General features: G+C 51.5%; 1 protein-coding gene across 3 annotated transcripts in view; it reads right to left on the bottom strand.

Annotated features, from left to right (window-relative positions):
* Positions 1 to 6,693, bottom strand: part of KDM4A (lysine demethylase 4A) — a 28,936-nt gene extending 22,243 nt beyond the window's left edge. Inside the window, exons 1-3 of one of the 3 annotated variants that reach the window (XM_040360914.1) lie at positions 6,447 to 6,693; positions 3,439 to 3,618; positions 3,007 to 3,182 (exon numbers count right to left, since the gene is read on the bottom strand). In XM_040360914.1, coding sequence (XP_040216848.1) covers positions 3,007 to 3,182; positions 3,439 to 3,576 — 314 coding nt within the window. In that variant the 5' untranslated portion in view covers positions 3,577 to 3,618; positions 6,447 to 6,693. Of the gene's footprint in view, positions 1 to 3,006; positions 3,183 to 3,438; positions 3,619 to 6,161; positions 6,185 to 6,446 lie in introns of those variants that run through there. The other 2 variants (XM_040360916.1, XM_040360915.1) reach the window with 2 other exon arrangements.
* Positions 6,694 to 18,193: the final 11,500 nt, after the last annotated feature.

Below are 18,193 nucleotides of genomic sequence, written 5' to 3'. Positions count from 1 at the left end.
GAAGATAAATATGGTAATATCCCCCAGACCCTTTATTAGCTTTTTTGCTCTTTGTACTCGCTCCATTTCCAGTACATCCTTCCTGAGGACTGGTGCCCAGAACTGGACAGCATACTCCAGGTGCGGCCGGACCAGACTTTTGTAGAGCGGCAGAATTATCGTTTTATCTCTGGAGTGAATCCCATTTTTAATGCCAATATTCAGTTTACTCTGTTATCAGCAGCTTGGCATTGCATGCCATTGCTGAGCCTATCTACTAAGACCCCCAGGTCCTTTTCCATCCTAGATCCCCCCAGTGTATAGATTGCATTCATATTTTGCCACCCAAATGCCTTATTTTACATTTTTCTACATTGAACCTCATTTGCCATTAGTTTGTTCAGATCTTTTTGCAAGGTTTCCACATCCTGCGGAGAAGTTATTGCCCTGCTTAGCTTCGTCTGCAAATACAGAGATTGAACCATTTACCCCCCATCCTTCATGAACAGCTGCGGTTGCCAGCAAACTACCATTAACCACTTGCTGACCAGCCGCCGCAGTTATGTGCGAATTGTCGTAGCTGTAGGTCGATTCATATAAATAAATTGTATCTCTTTGGGGGCATCTGAGTCCCCAGAGAGATGTAGAGGGCTACTATTGGCTGTATGTTGATTTGTGCAGTAGCTTCTATGGGCAGCTTTGGCAGTACTTACATTTTTCTCCTGGTGATGCCAGGAACTGTCCTAGGGTGACAATTACCGTATTTATCAGCGTATAACGCACACTCCCCCCCCCCCCCTTAAAAACAGGGGGAAATCGTGGGGGGGGTTTACGCCGATCCCCTGTCTAAGTGTCGCCGCCGACATATACCGAGCGCAGTACACTCGGCTAGGCTCGGCCACGCTCGCGGTCACGCCCTGCGAGTGGAGCCGAGCGTGGCCTAGCCGAGTGTACTGCGCTCGGTATATGTCGGCGGCGGCACTCGGAGACAGCGCTGGAGACCACCACAAGGGCCGAAGACGGACCGGACAAGGCCGCCGGGCAAGACACTGAAGAGGGTCATTTAAACCAAGTAATTTCCCTCCTAGAACTGGGTGCGCGCTATACCCAGATAAATACGGTACTCACTATACTGTGTCTATGGAGGAGGAGCAGTGTTCTTGCCCTAGGACAGGACATGTTAGGCCTATAGCACATGCCCCCCTCTCCATAACATGGGGGAGTGAGGTGTCCCAAGCCTGGGTTCACATTGCCGCGACTTTGAATCCGACATCCCTGCGCAACTTTACCACGGCTTGCATAAGACTTATTTAACCACTTCAATACCGGGCACTTTCGCCCCTTCCTTCCCAGACAATTTTCAGCGCTGTCACACTTTGAATGACAATTACGCGGTTATGCAACACTGTACCCAAAACTACATTTTAGTCATTTTCTTACCACAAACAGAGCTTTCTTTTGGTAGTATTTGGTCACCTCTGGGGTTTTTCATTGTTTTGTTAAAAAACTAAAAAGACCATCCCCCCCCCCCCCCCCCTTCAAGAAAAAGGGTTTTAGTTTGTCATCAAAAAAAAAAAATCCCCCCCTTTCACTGACAAGTGTTACTGCTGGGCACTGATTGCCACACTGCTGGGCACTGATTGACACAACTTAGGGGGATGTGCCGATTATCAGCGCAAACCGAGAAATGCCGTTTACCGGCACTTGCTGGTTCACGCGATGATCAGCTGTGATTGGTCACAGCTGATCATGTGGTAAGAAGCCTCTGACCGAGGCTTCTTATCACAATCGGAGATGCGGCATGTCAGACTGCAATCGCTGCACGCCCCAGCATGTTAGCCTGCTGGACGTCATAAGAGGCCCAGTCAGGATAACAGAACCACTTTCCAGCCGTTACTCTGCATATGGCGGGCGGGAAGGGGTTAAAGGGGTGTTCCAGCCTTTTTTTAAGTTTATTAAAAGTCAGCAGCTACGAAAAGTGTAGCTGCTGGCTTTTAATAAACAGACACTTACCGGCTCCGCTCCTCCCCTCGCCGGCGTCTTCATTCCTAGTGTGGGCACCCGGCAGTGACAGCTTTCGGCTTCACGGCCGGGCACCCACTGCGCATGCGTGAGCGGCGCCGTCCGATTGGACAGGCGCTCGTCTACAGGGAGGGGCTGCAATAAGGCGATTAAGGTAATCGCCTTACCAGCCCATCGGCGGAAGGAGGAAGTGGGACAGGAAGTCCCCTTCTCCTGAAGCCCCCACTCCCCCCCAAAAAAAATTACATGCCAAATGTGGCATGTAAGGGGGCGAGGAGTGGGTTAAGCGGAAGTTCCATTTTTAGGTGGAACTCCGCTTTAATAGAAGTCAAAGCAAGTCACATTGAAGTCGCACAGGAACCTTTTACCAAGTTGGAGCGACTTGAGAAGCACCAATTAGAACGGTTCCATTTACAGTTAATTGAGCGTGACTGAACTCTCAAGTCGCATTGACAAGTCGCGGCAGTGTGAACCAGGGCCAAGTCACAGAAAGCTGGGAACAATGTAACTGATAAGAATACAGCAAACAATCAGAGCCGAGGAAGTTATCAAGCTCTCAGATTTATGGCAGGATCGAGTACTTTATGAACTGATGAAGCGAAAACATCCTCCACAGAATATTAACCCGACCACAAGGGTGAAAAAGAGAGAAGTCCCTCGCTGGCCAGTACACGGTGTACCAAGCTAGAAGAGGAGTCACAATACTGCTGGAGCAGGTGAAGCAGAGCAAACACCAGATGTACCGATTTGAATATCTTCACCACGAATGTAACCGAATCCCGGAGTGAGCAAATATTGTCACCGAGCAAAACCAGATGCAAAGCAGAAATCTGTACCTCTGCCAACACAGCACATGTGAGAAAACATGGCTGCCTCGCCGCAGAGATTGAACACTATGCCCGGTCCGACATCTCATATGTGGCCGGTCCTCCATGGAAGGTTGGGACATTACCCCCCAAAGCTCCCACAAGTTCCTCTTTCATGCGTCTCCCAGCGGTCACTTACTTGTCACTGTTAGCGATACGTCTGAACTCTTTGACGGTCATTGGTTTCTTCTGAATGTTGTATTGTGTGAAGAGTCCGGATTGGCCGGTCACCACCTGCTGAATGGGCGCCGGAATCACCAGATCGTCCAGGTCATCGTAACAGACCCGAGGCTTCCATTCCTTGGGAGGGACCACCTGCAATCACAACAGTCAATCATTGAGCGATCAGCCTCCAGACAACCGGCACCTGGTATAGTCAGGCTCTGGAGTCTACCACTGTGCCGGCGAACGGCCGGCAATGTTACCGGGCAACGTTCAGTGTCTCCCCCCCCCCCCATACAATGTAACAATTCTACATTTAGTGTCTTCCCCCCCCATACAATGTCAAAAATCTACGTTCAGTGTCTCACCCCCCCCCATACAATACTAATAGAAATCCCAGTGCTCTTACCTTGGCCAACCCTGCGCGGTGCGCTCCCTGAGACTCGATATACGCTATATACCGCTTGAAGTTGCGGAATTCCTCCATGGTCGGGTAGAAGGTCATGATCCGGGAGCCCGGGTTCGGGTTTTCATTCTCCCCCGCCATTCTGACGTCCAATCCTGAGAGGTTCTCTCAGTGTCTGAGGAGCTGCAAACAAAGATAAAATATTACAGGACGATCCTCTTTACCCCTCACCCACAAATCTCACCCCCCCCTCACCCACAGATCTCACCCACCCATAGATCTCACCCCCCCCTCACCCACCCATAGATCTCACCCCCCCCCTCACCCACCCATAGATCTCACCCCCCCCCCTCACCCACCCATAGATCTCACCCCCCCCCTCACCCACCCATAGATCTCACCCCCCCCCCCCCTCACCCACCCATAGATCTCACCCCATGTATTTCTGTCTACCAGTCCTCCTTCCCCCCCCCCCCCCCCCCAAATATTTCTGACGATTGGTCCTCTTCACCCAGCACCCCCAGGCAACTGGTCCTCTTTACCCAGCCCCTCCCAAAATATCCCCAGTGACTGGTCCTCTTCACTATCCAATCCACACACACACCTCCCCAGTGACTGGTCCTCTTCATCCCTCCGCCACACATCTTCACTAATGCATGCCTGATCCCCTTTACCCCACTCATATCAATCCCCCCCCCCCCCATGTATCCCCAGTGACTTGCCCTCTTCACCACACACCTCCCCCAATGCATGCCCGGTCCTCTTAACACACCCCAACATCTCTCCCTGATGATGATCCCATTTACTCTCTGCCCCCATATCTACCCCACTTTGTATCCCTGACGACAGGTCCTCTTCACCATCCAATCCATACACACCTCCCCAATGACAGGTCCTCTTCACCATCCAATCCATACACACCTCCCCAATGACAGGTCCTCTTCACCATCCAATCCATACACACCTCCCCAATGACTGGTCCTATTCACACACACACACACACACACACACACACACACACACACACACACACACACACGGCCATCTAGTTCATCCCTCCACCACATCTATCCCTCATGCATGCAGGTCATCTATCCCCCCACCCCCATATCCTTGGTGATTAGCTATCTTCTTTGCTCCACCACATATCGCCCCCAAAAAATGCCTGGACACCTTCCCCCCCCCCCCCCCCTTCCACACACACCCCTGGTGACTGGTCCTCTTCACCACACACACACACACACACACATCTCTCCATTGCCCGGTCCTCTTCATCCCTCCACCAATGCTTGCCTGATGACTGGTCCCCTTCATATCAATCCCCCCCCCCCCCCATGTATCCCTGGTGACTGGTCCTCTTCACCCCACACCCATCTCCCCCAATGCATGCCCGGTCCTCATTACACACCCCGACATCTCTCCCCATTTACTCTCTGCCTCACCCATATCTTACCCCCCCCCCTTTGTATCCCTGATGATAGGTCCTCTTCACTCCACATATAACTACCCCTATACATGCCCAATGACAGGTCCTCTTCACCCAACTCCATACATACCCCTGATGACCAGTCCTCTTCACCCCACCACCCTTCCTCACATCTCCCCATTCACTGGTCCTCTTCACCATCCAATCCACACACCTCCCCAGTGACTGGTCCTCTTCACCACATATCGCACCCAATGCATGTCTGGTGACTGAATCCCTTTAACCTCTGCCCCACTCAATCTCTCCCCCCCCCCCCCCCCCCCCAATGTATCTAAGTGACTGCTCCTCTTCACCAGCCAACACACACACACCTCCCCAGTGACTGGTCCTCTTCACCAGCCAATCCACACACACCTCCCCAGTGACTGTCACCCCACACATCTCCCCCAAAGCATGCCCGGTCCTCTTTACACACCCCAACATCTCTCCATGATGACAGTCCCATTTACACTGCCCCCCCCCCCCCAATATCCCTGATGACCGGTCCGCGTCACCCCACCCCCCTTCCTCAAATCTCACAGGTCCTCTTCACCATCCAATCCACACAAGCCTCCCCAGTGACTGTCACCCCACACATCTCCCCCAAATCATGCCCAGTCCTCTTTACACACCCCGACATCTCTCCTCAATGACGGTCCCATTTACTCCCTGCTCCCCCCCCCATATCCCTGGTGACAGGTCCTCTTCACTCCACATATTACTACCCCTATACATGCCTAATGACAGGTCCTCTTCACCATCCAATTCACATAAGCCTCCCCAGTGACTGTCACCCCCCCCCCCCCAAAGCATGCCCGGTCCTCTTTACACCCCCGACATCTCTCCTTGATGACAGCCCCATTTACTCTCTGCCCCCCCCCCCCCCAAAAAAAAATCCCTGGTGACAGGTCCTCTTCACATATTACTACCCCTATACATGCCTAATGACAGGTCCTCTTCACCCAACTCCATACATATCCTTGATGACCGGTCCTCTTCACCCCACATAGCCCACCCCCTTTGTACACCTAATGACAGGTCCTCTTCACCCCCCCCCCCCCAGGGTGAGTGTAGAATTGTGGGAGGAGTCAGTGTATACAATGTATCTATAATGACAGGGGAGATTAGAATGGGCTTTACAATCCTCCTGATAGATCTGTAGAGTGTATACAATGTATCCTCCCCTCCCCCATGTATCCTCCCCTCCCCCCGAATTCTAATAGAGCTCCCATAGTGATACAATAATTCTCCCCTCCCGTACCGTCCCTGGCGGCCCACCTCCCCGGGATAGACGCCGTCTCCTCTCCGCCCGCCGTGATTGACAGCACAGACCGGAAATAGCTAAAGCAGAGGGGGCGGGCAGAACTCACAGCCTCCGCTGCTGATTGGCCGAAGCACCTCAGACCGGAAGTCGGCTCATGGATAACGTGCGCAGCGCTCCCATTGGCTAAGAGGACGATCGCTCTCCTCGGTTCCCTCCCTCCCCCACCCGGGCCCCGGAGCCGGGGGGGATAAGACGATGGGGGCCCGCGGGCGGATCACTCACCTTTCTGTTCGAAGCGCTGAGAATTCAGTCGGTCGTCTTCGCCCGGTAGGCCCGGGACAGGGCGTGTCTCTCAGGGACGGAGTCCCCGGGGCGGCCGATGAGTCGATCGCGAGGTGGAGTCGCTCCTCCGCCCGCTGTGTCTCCCAAATCCGCCCGTCTTCCCGGAGCTCCTTTCAGCGTCGCCTTTCGTTTTCTCTCCGCTGCGCCTGCGCAATGCGTCCCAAACGGTCGGCCAACAGGAAAACAGCGGCAGGCGACCAATCGGCGCGCTGGTCCCGCCTCTTCTACGGCCACTGGCCGCACCGCTTACCTGGAGCGACTCCTGATTGGCGGAGAGGTCTAGACTGTCCAATCAGGGACGCGCTGAGTGTCTTGTTCCGCCAATAGGCCGTCCGGGGTGTGGTGGCGAGAGGCTGCGCCTGTGTTATTGTGTGCTAAACTCGGGGCCTCCACCGACGCCGTGCAATCATCACCGAGAGGAAACAATGTAACAATAATCATCACCGAGAGATACACTAATCATCGCCGAGAGAAAACAATGTAACAATGATATTCACCGAGAGATACAATAATCATCACCGAGAGAAACAATGTAACAATGATCATCACCGAGAGATACAATGTAACAATAATCACCACCGAGAGATACAATAATAACCACCGAGAGATACAATGTAACAATAATATTCACCGAGAGATACCATAATCATCACCGAGAGATACAATGTAACAATACTCATCAGCGAGAGATACAATGTAACAATAATATTCACCGAGAGATACAATAATAACCACCGAGAGAAACAATGTAACAATAATATTCACCGAGAGATACAATAATCATCACCGAGAGATACAATGTAACAATAATCATCACCGAGAGATACAATGTAACAATAATCATCACCGAGAGATACAATGTAACAATAATATTCACCGAGAGATACAATAATAACCACCGAGAGATACAATGTAACAATAATCATCACCGAGAGATACAATGTAACACTAATCATCACCGAGAGATACAATGTAACAATAATATTCACAGAGAGATTCAATGTAACAATAATCATCACCGAGAGATACAATGTAACAATAATCAACACTGAGAGATACAATAATCATCACCGAGAGATACAATGTAACAATAATCATCACCGAGAGATACAATAATAACCACCGAGAGATACAATGTAACACTAATCATCACCGAGAGATACAATGTAACAATAATCATCACCGAGAGATACAATGTAACAATAATCACCACCGAGAGATACAATGTAACAATAATATAAATCGGGGAGATACAATGTAACAAACATCATCATGAGATTGAGGACATACAATATCCACACCAGAAAGCCATTTGTTTTCTAGTACATGTTTTGGTTACGGTAGAGACCTCTCACGAGAGGAGTGACCTTATATTTTTACTTCTTACTATTACTTAGCAGTTTCCACACATGGGCGTGTTCCCCTTTTTCTGTTATATGCCATACAATGTAACTATAATATAAATCGGGGGGATACAATGTAACAATAATATAGATCGGGGGGATACAATGTAACAATAATAATGATCAGAGAGATATACAATGTAATAATAATTCTCACCCAGGATTATCAGGATTTATAGAGCGCCAACAGTTTACTCAGCACATCACAATATAAAAGGGAGACAATACAATAAAATACAAGAGGATTAGGAGGGCCCTGCTCAGAAGAGCTTACAATCTAATAGGGGGGGGGGGGGGTTGTAACTGTGGGGAATGAGCTGATGGAAGTGGTAAAAGATTAGTTGGAGACGTGATCGGCTGGAGGGATGGTGGGAACCCCTCATAATGGGCACAGCGGGTGTACAGACCCGGGAACTCAGCACAGGGGTGGTGGGAACCCCTCATAATGGGCACAGCGGGTGTACAGACCCGGGAACTCAGCACAGGGATGGTGGGAACCCCTCATAATGGGCACAGCGGGTGTACAGACCCGGGAACTCAGCACAGGGATGGTGGGAACCCCTCATAATGGGCACAGCGGGTGTACAGACCCAGGAACTCAGCACAGGGATGGTGGGAACCCCTCATAATGGGCACAGCGGGTGTACAGACCCGGGAACTCAGCACAGGGATGGTGGGAACCCCTCATAATGGGCACAGCGGGTGTACAGACCCGGGAACTCAGCACAGGGATGGTGGGAACCCCTTAATAATGGGCACAGCGGGTGTACAGACCCGGGAACTCAGCACAGGGATAGTGGGAACCCCTCATAATGGGCACAGCAGGAGTACAGACCCGGGAACTCAGCACAGGGATGGTGGGAACCCCTCATAATGGGCACAGCGGGTGTACAGACCCGGGAACTCAGCACAGGGATAGTGGGAACCCCTCATAATGGGCACAGCGGGTGTACAGATCCGGGAACTCAGCACAGGGATGGTGAGAACCCCTCATAATGGGCACAGCGGGTGTACAGACCCGGGAACTCAGCACAGGGATAGTGGGAACCCCTCATAATGGGCACAGCGGGTGTACAGACCCGGGAGCTCAGCACAGGGATGGTGAGAACCCCTCATAATGGGCACAGCGGGTGTACAGACCCGGGAACTCAGCACAGGGATAGTGGGAACCCCTCATAATGGGCACAGCAGGTGTACAGACCCGGGAACTCAGCACAGGGATGGTGGGAACCCCTCATAATGGGCACAGCGGGTGTACAGACCCGGGAACTCAGCACAGGGATAGTGGGAACCCCTCATAATGGGCACAGCGGGTGTACAGATCCGGGAACTCAGCACAGGGATGGTGAGAACCCCTCATAATGGGCACAGCGGGTGTACAGACCCGGGAACTCAGCACAGGGATAGTGGGAACCCCTCATAATGGGCACAGCGGGTGTACAGACCCGGGAGCTCAGCACAGGGATGGTGAGAACCCCTCATAATGGGCACAGCGGGTGTACAGACCCAGGAACTCAGCACAGGGATGGTGGGAACCCCTCATAATGGACACAGCGGGTGTACAGACCTGGGAACTCAGCACAGAGATGGTGGGAACCCCCTCATAATGGGCACAGCGGGTGTACAGACCCCAGAACTCAGCACAGGGATGGCGGGAACCTCTCATAATGGGCACAGCGGGGGTACAGACCCGGGAACTCAGCACAGGGATGGCGGGAACCCCTCATAATGGGCACAGCGGGTGTACAGACCCGGGAACTCAGCACAGGGATGGTGGGAACTCCTCATAATGGGCACAGCGGGTGTACAGACCTGGGAACTCAGCACAGGGATGGTGGGAACCCCTCATAATGGACACAGCGGGTGTACAGACCCCAGAACTCAGCACAGGGATGGCGGGAACCTCTCATAATGGGCACAGCGGGGGTACAGACCCGGGAACTCAGCACAGGGATGGCGGGAACCCCTCATAATGGGCACAGCGGGTGTACAGACCCGGGAACTCAGCACAGGGATGGTGGGAACTCCTCATAATGGGCACAGCGGGTGTACAGACCTGGGAACTCAGCACAGGGATGGTGGGAACCCCTCATAATGGGCACAGCGGGTGTACAGACCTGGGAACTCAGCACAGGGATGGTGAGAACATCTCATAATGGGGCACAGCGGGTGTACAGACCCGGGAACTCAGCACAGGGATGGTGGGTTAGCAACCTGCTCCTGCCCCCCACATTAAATATTGTACATTGCGCCATTCTGCTCAGTACGCGGCTCCTGTTCCGGGAAGTGATAACCAGGCGCTCCGCCATGAGTGACAGTTCAGGCCGCGTCTGTCTTATAATGGGGCTCATTAGTGGCTCCTCCATGTATAAGCTGAGCCTCTTCTATTGTCTGAGACGCATTTTTGGATATTCTTCTGTGAAGACTTCTATCGCCCTCCGTCTCTCTGATCTCCCCTCCAGGAGAATTCCTCACAACTCATCTCCTGGATTCTCTCTTCTGTCTTCTCATGTAAATGAAAAGATTTCTCGACATCACCGCTCTGTCCTCGGCACCTCGGTGAATATTATCCCCGCAACGCGCTGTGAACACTCACTGATGACAGATTTACGCCAATTCAGTGCCAGGCGGGGATTGTCCCCTCGTTAGACATCACACATCGAATATCACCCCATTTCTACAATACTCACATCAATCACATCCACTCTACATACACTGGCCCGGATTCAGAGAGCAATTGCGCCTGCGTAACCATAGTTACGCAGCGCAATTGCTTACTTGCGCCGGCGTAACGAATGCTCCTGATTCAGGAACCTCGTTACGCCGACTGCAGCCTAAGATATGCGTGGCATAAGGCTCTTATGCCCGCATATCTTAGGCTGCATTCTTGCGATGGCCGCTAGGTGGCGTTCCCGTTGTGCTCAGCGTATAGTATGCAAATTGCATACTAACACCGATTCACAACGTTACGCGAGCCCTGCGTACGCAGTTTACGCCGTTTGCGTACGGCGGTTTTCGCGTAAGTCTGCCCCTGCTATTAGCAGGGGCAGCCAATGTTACGTATACCCGTCGTTCCCGCGTTGCGAATTTTGAACTTTACGTAGTTTGCGTAAGTGAATCGTGAATGGCGCTGGACGCCATTCACGTTCACTTTGAAGCAAATGACGTCCTTGCGACGTCATTTGCCGCAATGCACGTCGGGAATGCACTCTACGATCGGCGCGGGAACGCGCCTAATTTAAATGATTCCCGCCCCCCTATGGGATCATTTAAATTGCGCGCGCTTACACCGGGCATTTTGCCGGAGCGCACACGCAATTTACGGAACTACTGCTCCGTGAATCGCGGGTAGCGCAGAAAATTTGCGGGGCGCAGGGCAAAAACGTTGCCCTGCGCCTCCGCAAAAAAAGCACAAATGTACCTGAATCTACACCAGCGTTTACAAGCTGTGATACTTGCCAAAGGGGGCAGTACAAGATATTAACTCTGCAGGGTGCCCAAACTTTTGCAGACGCCATTTTTTTGTACGTACGCAGTTTACGTAGTTTTCGCGTAAGGCTGCCCCTGCTATTAGCAGGGGCAGCCAATGTTACGTATACCTGTCGTTCCCGCGTCGCAAAATTTGAACTTTACGTAGTTTGCGTAAGTGAATCGCGCTGGACGCCATTCACGTTCACTTTGAAGCAAATGACGTCCTTGCCGCATTGCACGTCGGGAAAGTTTCCCGACGGAGCATGCGCTCTACGATCGGCGCGGGAACGCGCCTAATTTAAATGATTCCCGCCCCCTACGGGATCATTTAAATTGCGCGCGCTTACGCCGGGCATTTTGCCGGAGCGCCCACACAATTTACGGAGCTACTGCTCCATGAATCGTGGGTAGCGCAGAAAATTTGCGGGGGCGCAGGGCAAAAATGTTGCCCTGCGCCTCCGTAAAAATGCACAAAGGTACCTGAATCTACCCCACTGATATCAGATAGCGCGGAACTTCACCGAACGGCTTAATGTAGATCGAAACTCATCGCAGGTCTAAATCCAACGCAGATCGTAATCCAATAAAGATCAAAATCCAACACAGATCGGAATTCAGTGCAGATTGAAATCAAATGATCTGAATCCATCACATCTCTAATTCTGGGGTCACCTATGTGCGGCTGCGGTTTGCAGTCCAGAGTCCGGTGCGTTTCTGTCCACCGGTTCAGGTGCGATTCAGGCAGGGCTTGAGTCCAGCAGGAACGTATGGGAACGGCGTTCCTGTGCTTTTTACACAGCAAGAACGACGTTCCCATTAGCAGCCGTGTCCTGCAGGACTGGCCTTTGAAGTATGTGAGCTGGGGGGGGGGGCACAGGAAGACATTACCGGGGGGAGTGAAGGGGGCAGATGACATTACTGTGGGGGGGGGGGGGAGGTGAAGGGGGCATAGGAAGGCATTACCGTGTGGGGGGGGAGGTGAAGGGGGCAGAGGAGGACATTACTGTGGGAGGGGGGCAGAGGAGAACATTACTGTGTGGGGGGGAAGCTGAAGGGGGCAGAGGAGGACATTACTGAGGGAGGTGAAGAGGGTAGAGGAGGACAATACTGGGGAGGGGGGGCAGAGAAGGATATTACTTGAGGGGGGTGGATGGGGGCAGAGAAGGACATTACTGGAGGGGGGGGGTGAAGGGGGCAGAGGAGGACATTACTAGGGGACGTGAGCCCCATCAAATGTAATCACTGGGCCCCGTCAAAAAGCAGACATTGGGCCCCCGCTCCTTCGCTGACTGCCCAGCACTTACCCCATCTTGGTGGGGGATCAGGCAGCAGGTGACAGCGGCGAGCTGTGGGATGAGCGGCGGGTCATTTGTCTCACTCACTTACTTCGGTTAGGCATCCAATTGGAGCGTCTGTGCCTTCAGCCAATCAAGGGAAGGGTATTTTTTTTTTGGTTTAATCTCTTCTTTATTAAATGTTTTCTTTACATATAACATTTAACATGTCTTGACACTTAAAAGGCAGCTCGATACTACCTTCCTTTACTATGTGGTGGTTTCCGGCCCCCCCCCCCAAAAAAGGGGGGGGGGGGCGGAGGGAGAACGTAGGAAAGCGTTAGTGACTATAAAGAATGTATTAATATATATGTATGTGCTAAATACTTGTGATATTAACCACTTAAGCCCCGGACCTTTAGGCAGCTAAATGCCCAGGCCAGGTTTTGCGATTCGGCACTGCGTTGCTTTAACAGACAATTGCGTGGTCGTGCGACGTGGCTCCCAAACAAAATTGGCGTCCTTTTTTCCCCATAAATAGAGCTTTCTTTTGGTGGTATTTGATCACCTCTGCGGTTTTTATTTTTTGCGCTATAAACAAAAATAGAGCGACAATTTTGAAAAAAATTCAATATTTTTTACTTTTTGCTATAATAAATATACCCCAAAAATATCACCCAGTTTAGGCGGTTCGTTGTCTTCTCCCTATTTTTGGTAAAAAAAATCGCAATAAGCGTTTATCGATTGGTTTGCGCAAAATTTATAGCGTTTACAAAATAGGAGATAGTTAAGCGCTGCGCAAACTGTTGGCGCTATATAAATCCTGTATAATAATAATAATAATAATAATAATAATAGTTTTATTGCATTTTTATATATATTTTTTTTTTTACTACTAATGGCGGCGATCAGCGTTTTTTTTTCGTGACTGCGACATTATGGCGGACACTTCGGACAATTTTTACACATTTTTGGGACCATTGTCATTTTCACAGCAAAAAGTGCTATAAAAATGCACTGATTACTGTGAAAATTACAATTGCAGTTTGGGAGTTAACCACAAGGGGGCGCTGAAGGGGACCTCATATGTTTTTCTAACTGTAGGGGGGCGGGGCTAGACATGTGATGTTATTGATTGTGTTTCTCTATATTAGGGAACACACGATCAATGACAGCGCCACAGTGAAGAACGGGGAAGCTGTGTTTACGCTCACCTCTCCCCGTTCTTCAGCTCCGGGGACCGATCGCGGGACTCCGGCGGCGATCGGGTCCCGCGTCCACGGTCACGGAGCTTAGGACCGGGCCGCGGGCACACGCCCGCGACCCACGGCTGGGCACTTAAAGAGGACGTACAAGTACGTGCTTGTGCCCAGCCGTGCCATTCTGCCAACGTATCTGCAGGAGGCGGTCCTTAAGTGGTTAATGTGTTTCCCGTCCGAACTTTCTGCACTAGGTATATGTAAAAAAAAAACGAACCAATTTTTTATTATGTCCACTGAACGATTTATCGGTCATTACATGATGGCACTATCATTTGCGCTCACGACCGAACATTCGTTTTTCTAAAGTTCGTTGGGACAATTGTCCGTGGAGTGTATGGCCAGAATAAGGCTCCCTTCACACCTAGGTGTTCCGGATTGTGGGCGGGATCGCCCCGTGATTCCCGAACCGCTGAAAATCGCGGGATGCGCTCGCGATCCCGTTACTTTGAATGGCACCCCAATTGCTGCGCGATTTTGCCCGACAAATTACGGCAAAAATCGCGCAAAGAGAATCGCAGGACGCCTGTCTCCCCCCATAAGGGGTTCTGGAGCCTAAACATAGCAGGTCTGGCTGTCCCAGATTTCATGGTTATCCGGTGCAGGTTTTGCAGAGCTCCAGGTGCAGGCACAGGTGGGCTCGTCATCAGAAGATCCAGAAAACCTTCTCCAGGGAAGAGAGAAGACAGATGAACCCGCACTGCCCAGAGACCTGACCCAGCAGACTGAGGTTAGTGAGGGGCAGGGGTGTCACTATGAGGCATAGGGCCCCAGTGCAAAAGTTTTAACACCCCCCACCCCCCCCCCCAAAGCTTGCTCTCTTTAGTAGCTTGCATTGCCAGCTGTGACAAAGGGTTGATTTACTAAAGGCAAATAGACTGTGCACTTGTCAATTGCTCCAGAGCTTAGTAAACAGCCCCCAACTGTCCCTGATCTGGACACAAAGTCCCTCATCCCCATCTCAGAAAGTTGGGAGCTGTGCGTAAATGAGGTAACACCAGTGGCGGTGCGTCCACCAGGGGCGCCCTCCCCTCTGTTACACCACCCCCTCTATGAAGAATTAGATAGATTCATGGCCACAGTAGCCACCCCCTATTCAGGCGTCCGGCCCCCTTTTCAGATGCCGGGCGCCTGAATTACAGCGACGGGGCTGTTTTTTTTTTTTAAGCACCTGATTAGAGCCAGAGGGCCAGATTCAGAAAGATCAGCGGATCTTTCTGCTGGCGTAACGTATCCCCGATACGTTACGCCGCTGTAACTTTAGGCGCAAGTTCTGTATTCAGAAAAAACTTGCGCCCTTATTTACGGCGGCGTAACGTATGTGTTGCGGCGTAAGGCCGCGTAATTCAAATGGAGATGTTGGGTGCGTGATGTATTTAAATTTGACTTGACCCCGCGTTTTTTACGTGTTTTTTTTAACGGCGCATGCGCCGTCCGTAAAATATCCCAGTGTGCATTGCTCCAAATTACGTCGCAAGGACGTATTGGATTTGACGTGAACGTAAATGACGTACAGCCATATTTGCAAACGACTTATGCAAACGACGTAAAAAAATTCGAAATTTGACGCGGGAGCGACGGCCATACTTAACATTGAGTACGCCTCATAATAGCAGGGGTAACTATCCCCCGGAAAAAGCCGAACGCAAACGACGTAAAAAAAAATGCGCCGGCCGGACGTACTTTCGTGGATCGCCGTAACTAGCTAATTTGCATACTCAACGCGGAATTCAACGGAAACGCCACCTAGCGGCCGGCGGAAAAAATGCATCTACGATCCGACGGCGTACTAAGACGTACGCCTGTCGGATCCCTCCCAGATGCAGTCGTATCTTGTTTTGTAGATATAAAACAACGGTACGACGCGGGAACTTTAAAATTACGCGGCGTATCAATAGATACGCCGGCGTAATTATTTTGTGAATCTGGCCCAGAGGCTTTTAGGCTGCATTCACACCTAAGCGTTTTGTCGCCTGCAGCATGAAGCTCCAAAACGCTAGAGGGGAAAAAATACATTATTCTCAATGGAGATGGTTCACATCTCCACTCCAAAACGCCTGACGCCGAACGCCTGAAGCGCAAACAAGTTCTGGACCCTTTTTTTTTCGCTCGAATTGAGCACATTTGGGCGTTTTTCTGTTTTTAACATTGGTGACTCTAGACCTGTCCAAAATCGCGGTAAAAAATGTTCGCTTTTCTAACACTGAAGCGCCCCTCAGCCAATCAGGAGGCGCGGGTCTAATACCCGTCACATGATTGGCTGAAGGCACAGGGGCTCCAATTGGATGCCTAACGGAAGTGAGTGAGACAAATGACCCGCCGCTCATCCCACAGCTCGCCGCTGTCACCCGCTGCCTGATTCCCCATCAAGATGGGGTAAGTGCTGGGCAGTCAGCGAGCGAGTGGGGGCCCAATGTCTGCATTTGGGGCCCAGTGTCTGCGTTTTGACGGGGGCCCAGTGTCTGCGTTTTGACGGGGGCCCAGTGTCTGCATTTGGGGCCCAGTGTCTGCATTTGGGGCCCAGTGTCTGCGTTTTGACGGGGGCCCAGTGTCTGCATTTGGGGCCCAGTGTCTGCATTTGGGGCCCAGTGTCTGCGTTTTGACGGGGGCCCAGTGTCTGCGTTTTGACGGGGCCCAGTGTCTGCATTTGGGGCCCAGTGTCTGCATTTGGGGCCCAGTGTCTGCATTTGGGGCCCAGTGTCTGCATTTGGGGCCCAGTGTCTGCATTTGGGGCCCAGTGTCTGCGTTTTGACGGGGGCCCAGTGTCTGCGTTTTGACGGGGCCCAGTGTCTGCGTTTTGACGGGGCCCAGTGTCTGCATTTGGGGCCCAGTGTCTGCATTTGGGGCCCAGTGTCTGCATTTGGGGCCCAGTGTCTGCGTTTTGACGGGGCCCAGTGTCTGCATTTGGGGCCCAGTGTCTGCATTTGGGGCCCAGTGTCTGCATTTGGGGCCCAGTGTCTGCGTTTTGACGGGGCCCAGTGTCTGCATTTGGGGCCCAGTGTCTGCATTTGGGGCCCAGTGTCTGCATTTGGGGCCCAGTGTCTGCATTTGGGGCCCAGTGTCTGCGTTTTGACGGGGCCCAGTGTCTGCGTTTTGACGGGGGCCCAGTGTCTGCATTTGGGGCCCAGTGTCTGCGTTTTGACGGGGCCCAGTGTCTGCATTTGGGGCCCAGTGTCTGCATTTGGGGCCCAGTGTCTGCATTTGGGGCCCAGTGTCTGCATTTGGGGCCCAGTGTCTGCATTTGGGGCCCAGTGTCTGCATTTGGGGCCCAGTGTCTGCATTTGGGGCCCAGTGTCTGCATTTGGGGCCCAGTGTCTGCATTTGGGGCCCAGTGTCTGCGTTTTGACGGGGCCCAGTGTCTGCGTTTTGACGGGGCCCAGTGTCTGCATTTGGGGCCCAGTGTCTGCATTTGGGGCCCAGTGTCTGCGTTTTGACGGGGCCCAGTGTCTGCGTTTTGACGGGGCCCAGTGTCTGCGTTTTGACGGGGCCCAGTGTCTGCGTTTTGACGGGGCCCAGTGTCTACATTTGATGGTATTTATTTATTTTTTTTTCGTTTTTTTGAGCCCCCCACCAAAATAAAAATTTGAGCACCAGCCGCCACTGGGTAACACTTTACTTTGCAACAAACGCCCAATCATGTGCAAGGAAAATCAGCATTTTTTCTAGCACATGATTGGGTAACAAAAGTTAGCAGAGCTTCCCCCCCACTTACTAAGCTCTGGAGCAACTGCTCTTGCAGAGTGCTCAGTCTATTTCCCTTCAGTAAATCATCAACCTCATTGTATCATTGATCAGCAGAGCCGATTCGCTGATACTTATCACAGGCGATATTTGTGTTTCCTTCTTAAAACATGACATGTGATCATGAAAGAACAGATTCATTGAAGTGAAATATGAGATAAAAGTGGTAAATACCACAAAAAAGAAAAGGATCGTTACAGTCCATTCATAGGAAACAATCTCATGTTGCAGGAATAGTACAGAGTGTGGATCATTTTAGGGATGTAGGAAACAACAAGGGAACATTGTACTAAGGAGTAAGGTGAAAGAGTACACTGTATTCAATGTGAGAGTGCACTGTATCAATGTGAGAGTGCACTGTATCAATGTGAGAGTGCACTGTATCAATGTGAGAGTGCACTGTATCAATGTGAGAGTACAATGTATCAATGTGAGAGTACAATGTATCAATGTGAGAGTGCACTGTATCAATGTGAGAGTGCACTGTATCAATGTGAGAGTGCACTGTATCAATGTGAGAGTGCACTGTATCAATGTGA

This window comes from Rana temporaria, chromosome 7, assembly GCF_905171775.1.
Source record: "Rana temporaria chromosome 7, aRanTem1.1, whole genome shotgun sequence".
In the NCBI taxonomy this organism is placed as follows: Eukaryota; Metazoa; Chordata; class Amphibia; order Anura; family Ranidae; genus Rana; species Rana temporaria.
The sequence above is the reverse complement of the archived record's forward strand: the minus strand, read 5'-3'. Positions and strand labels throughout refer to the sequence as shown.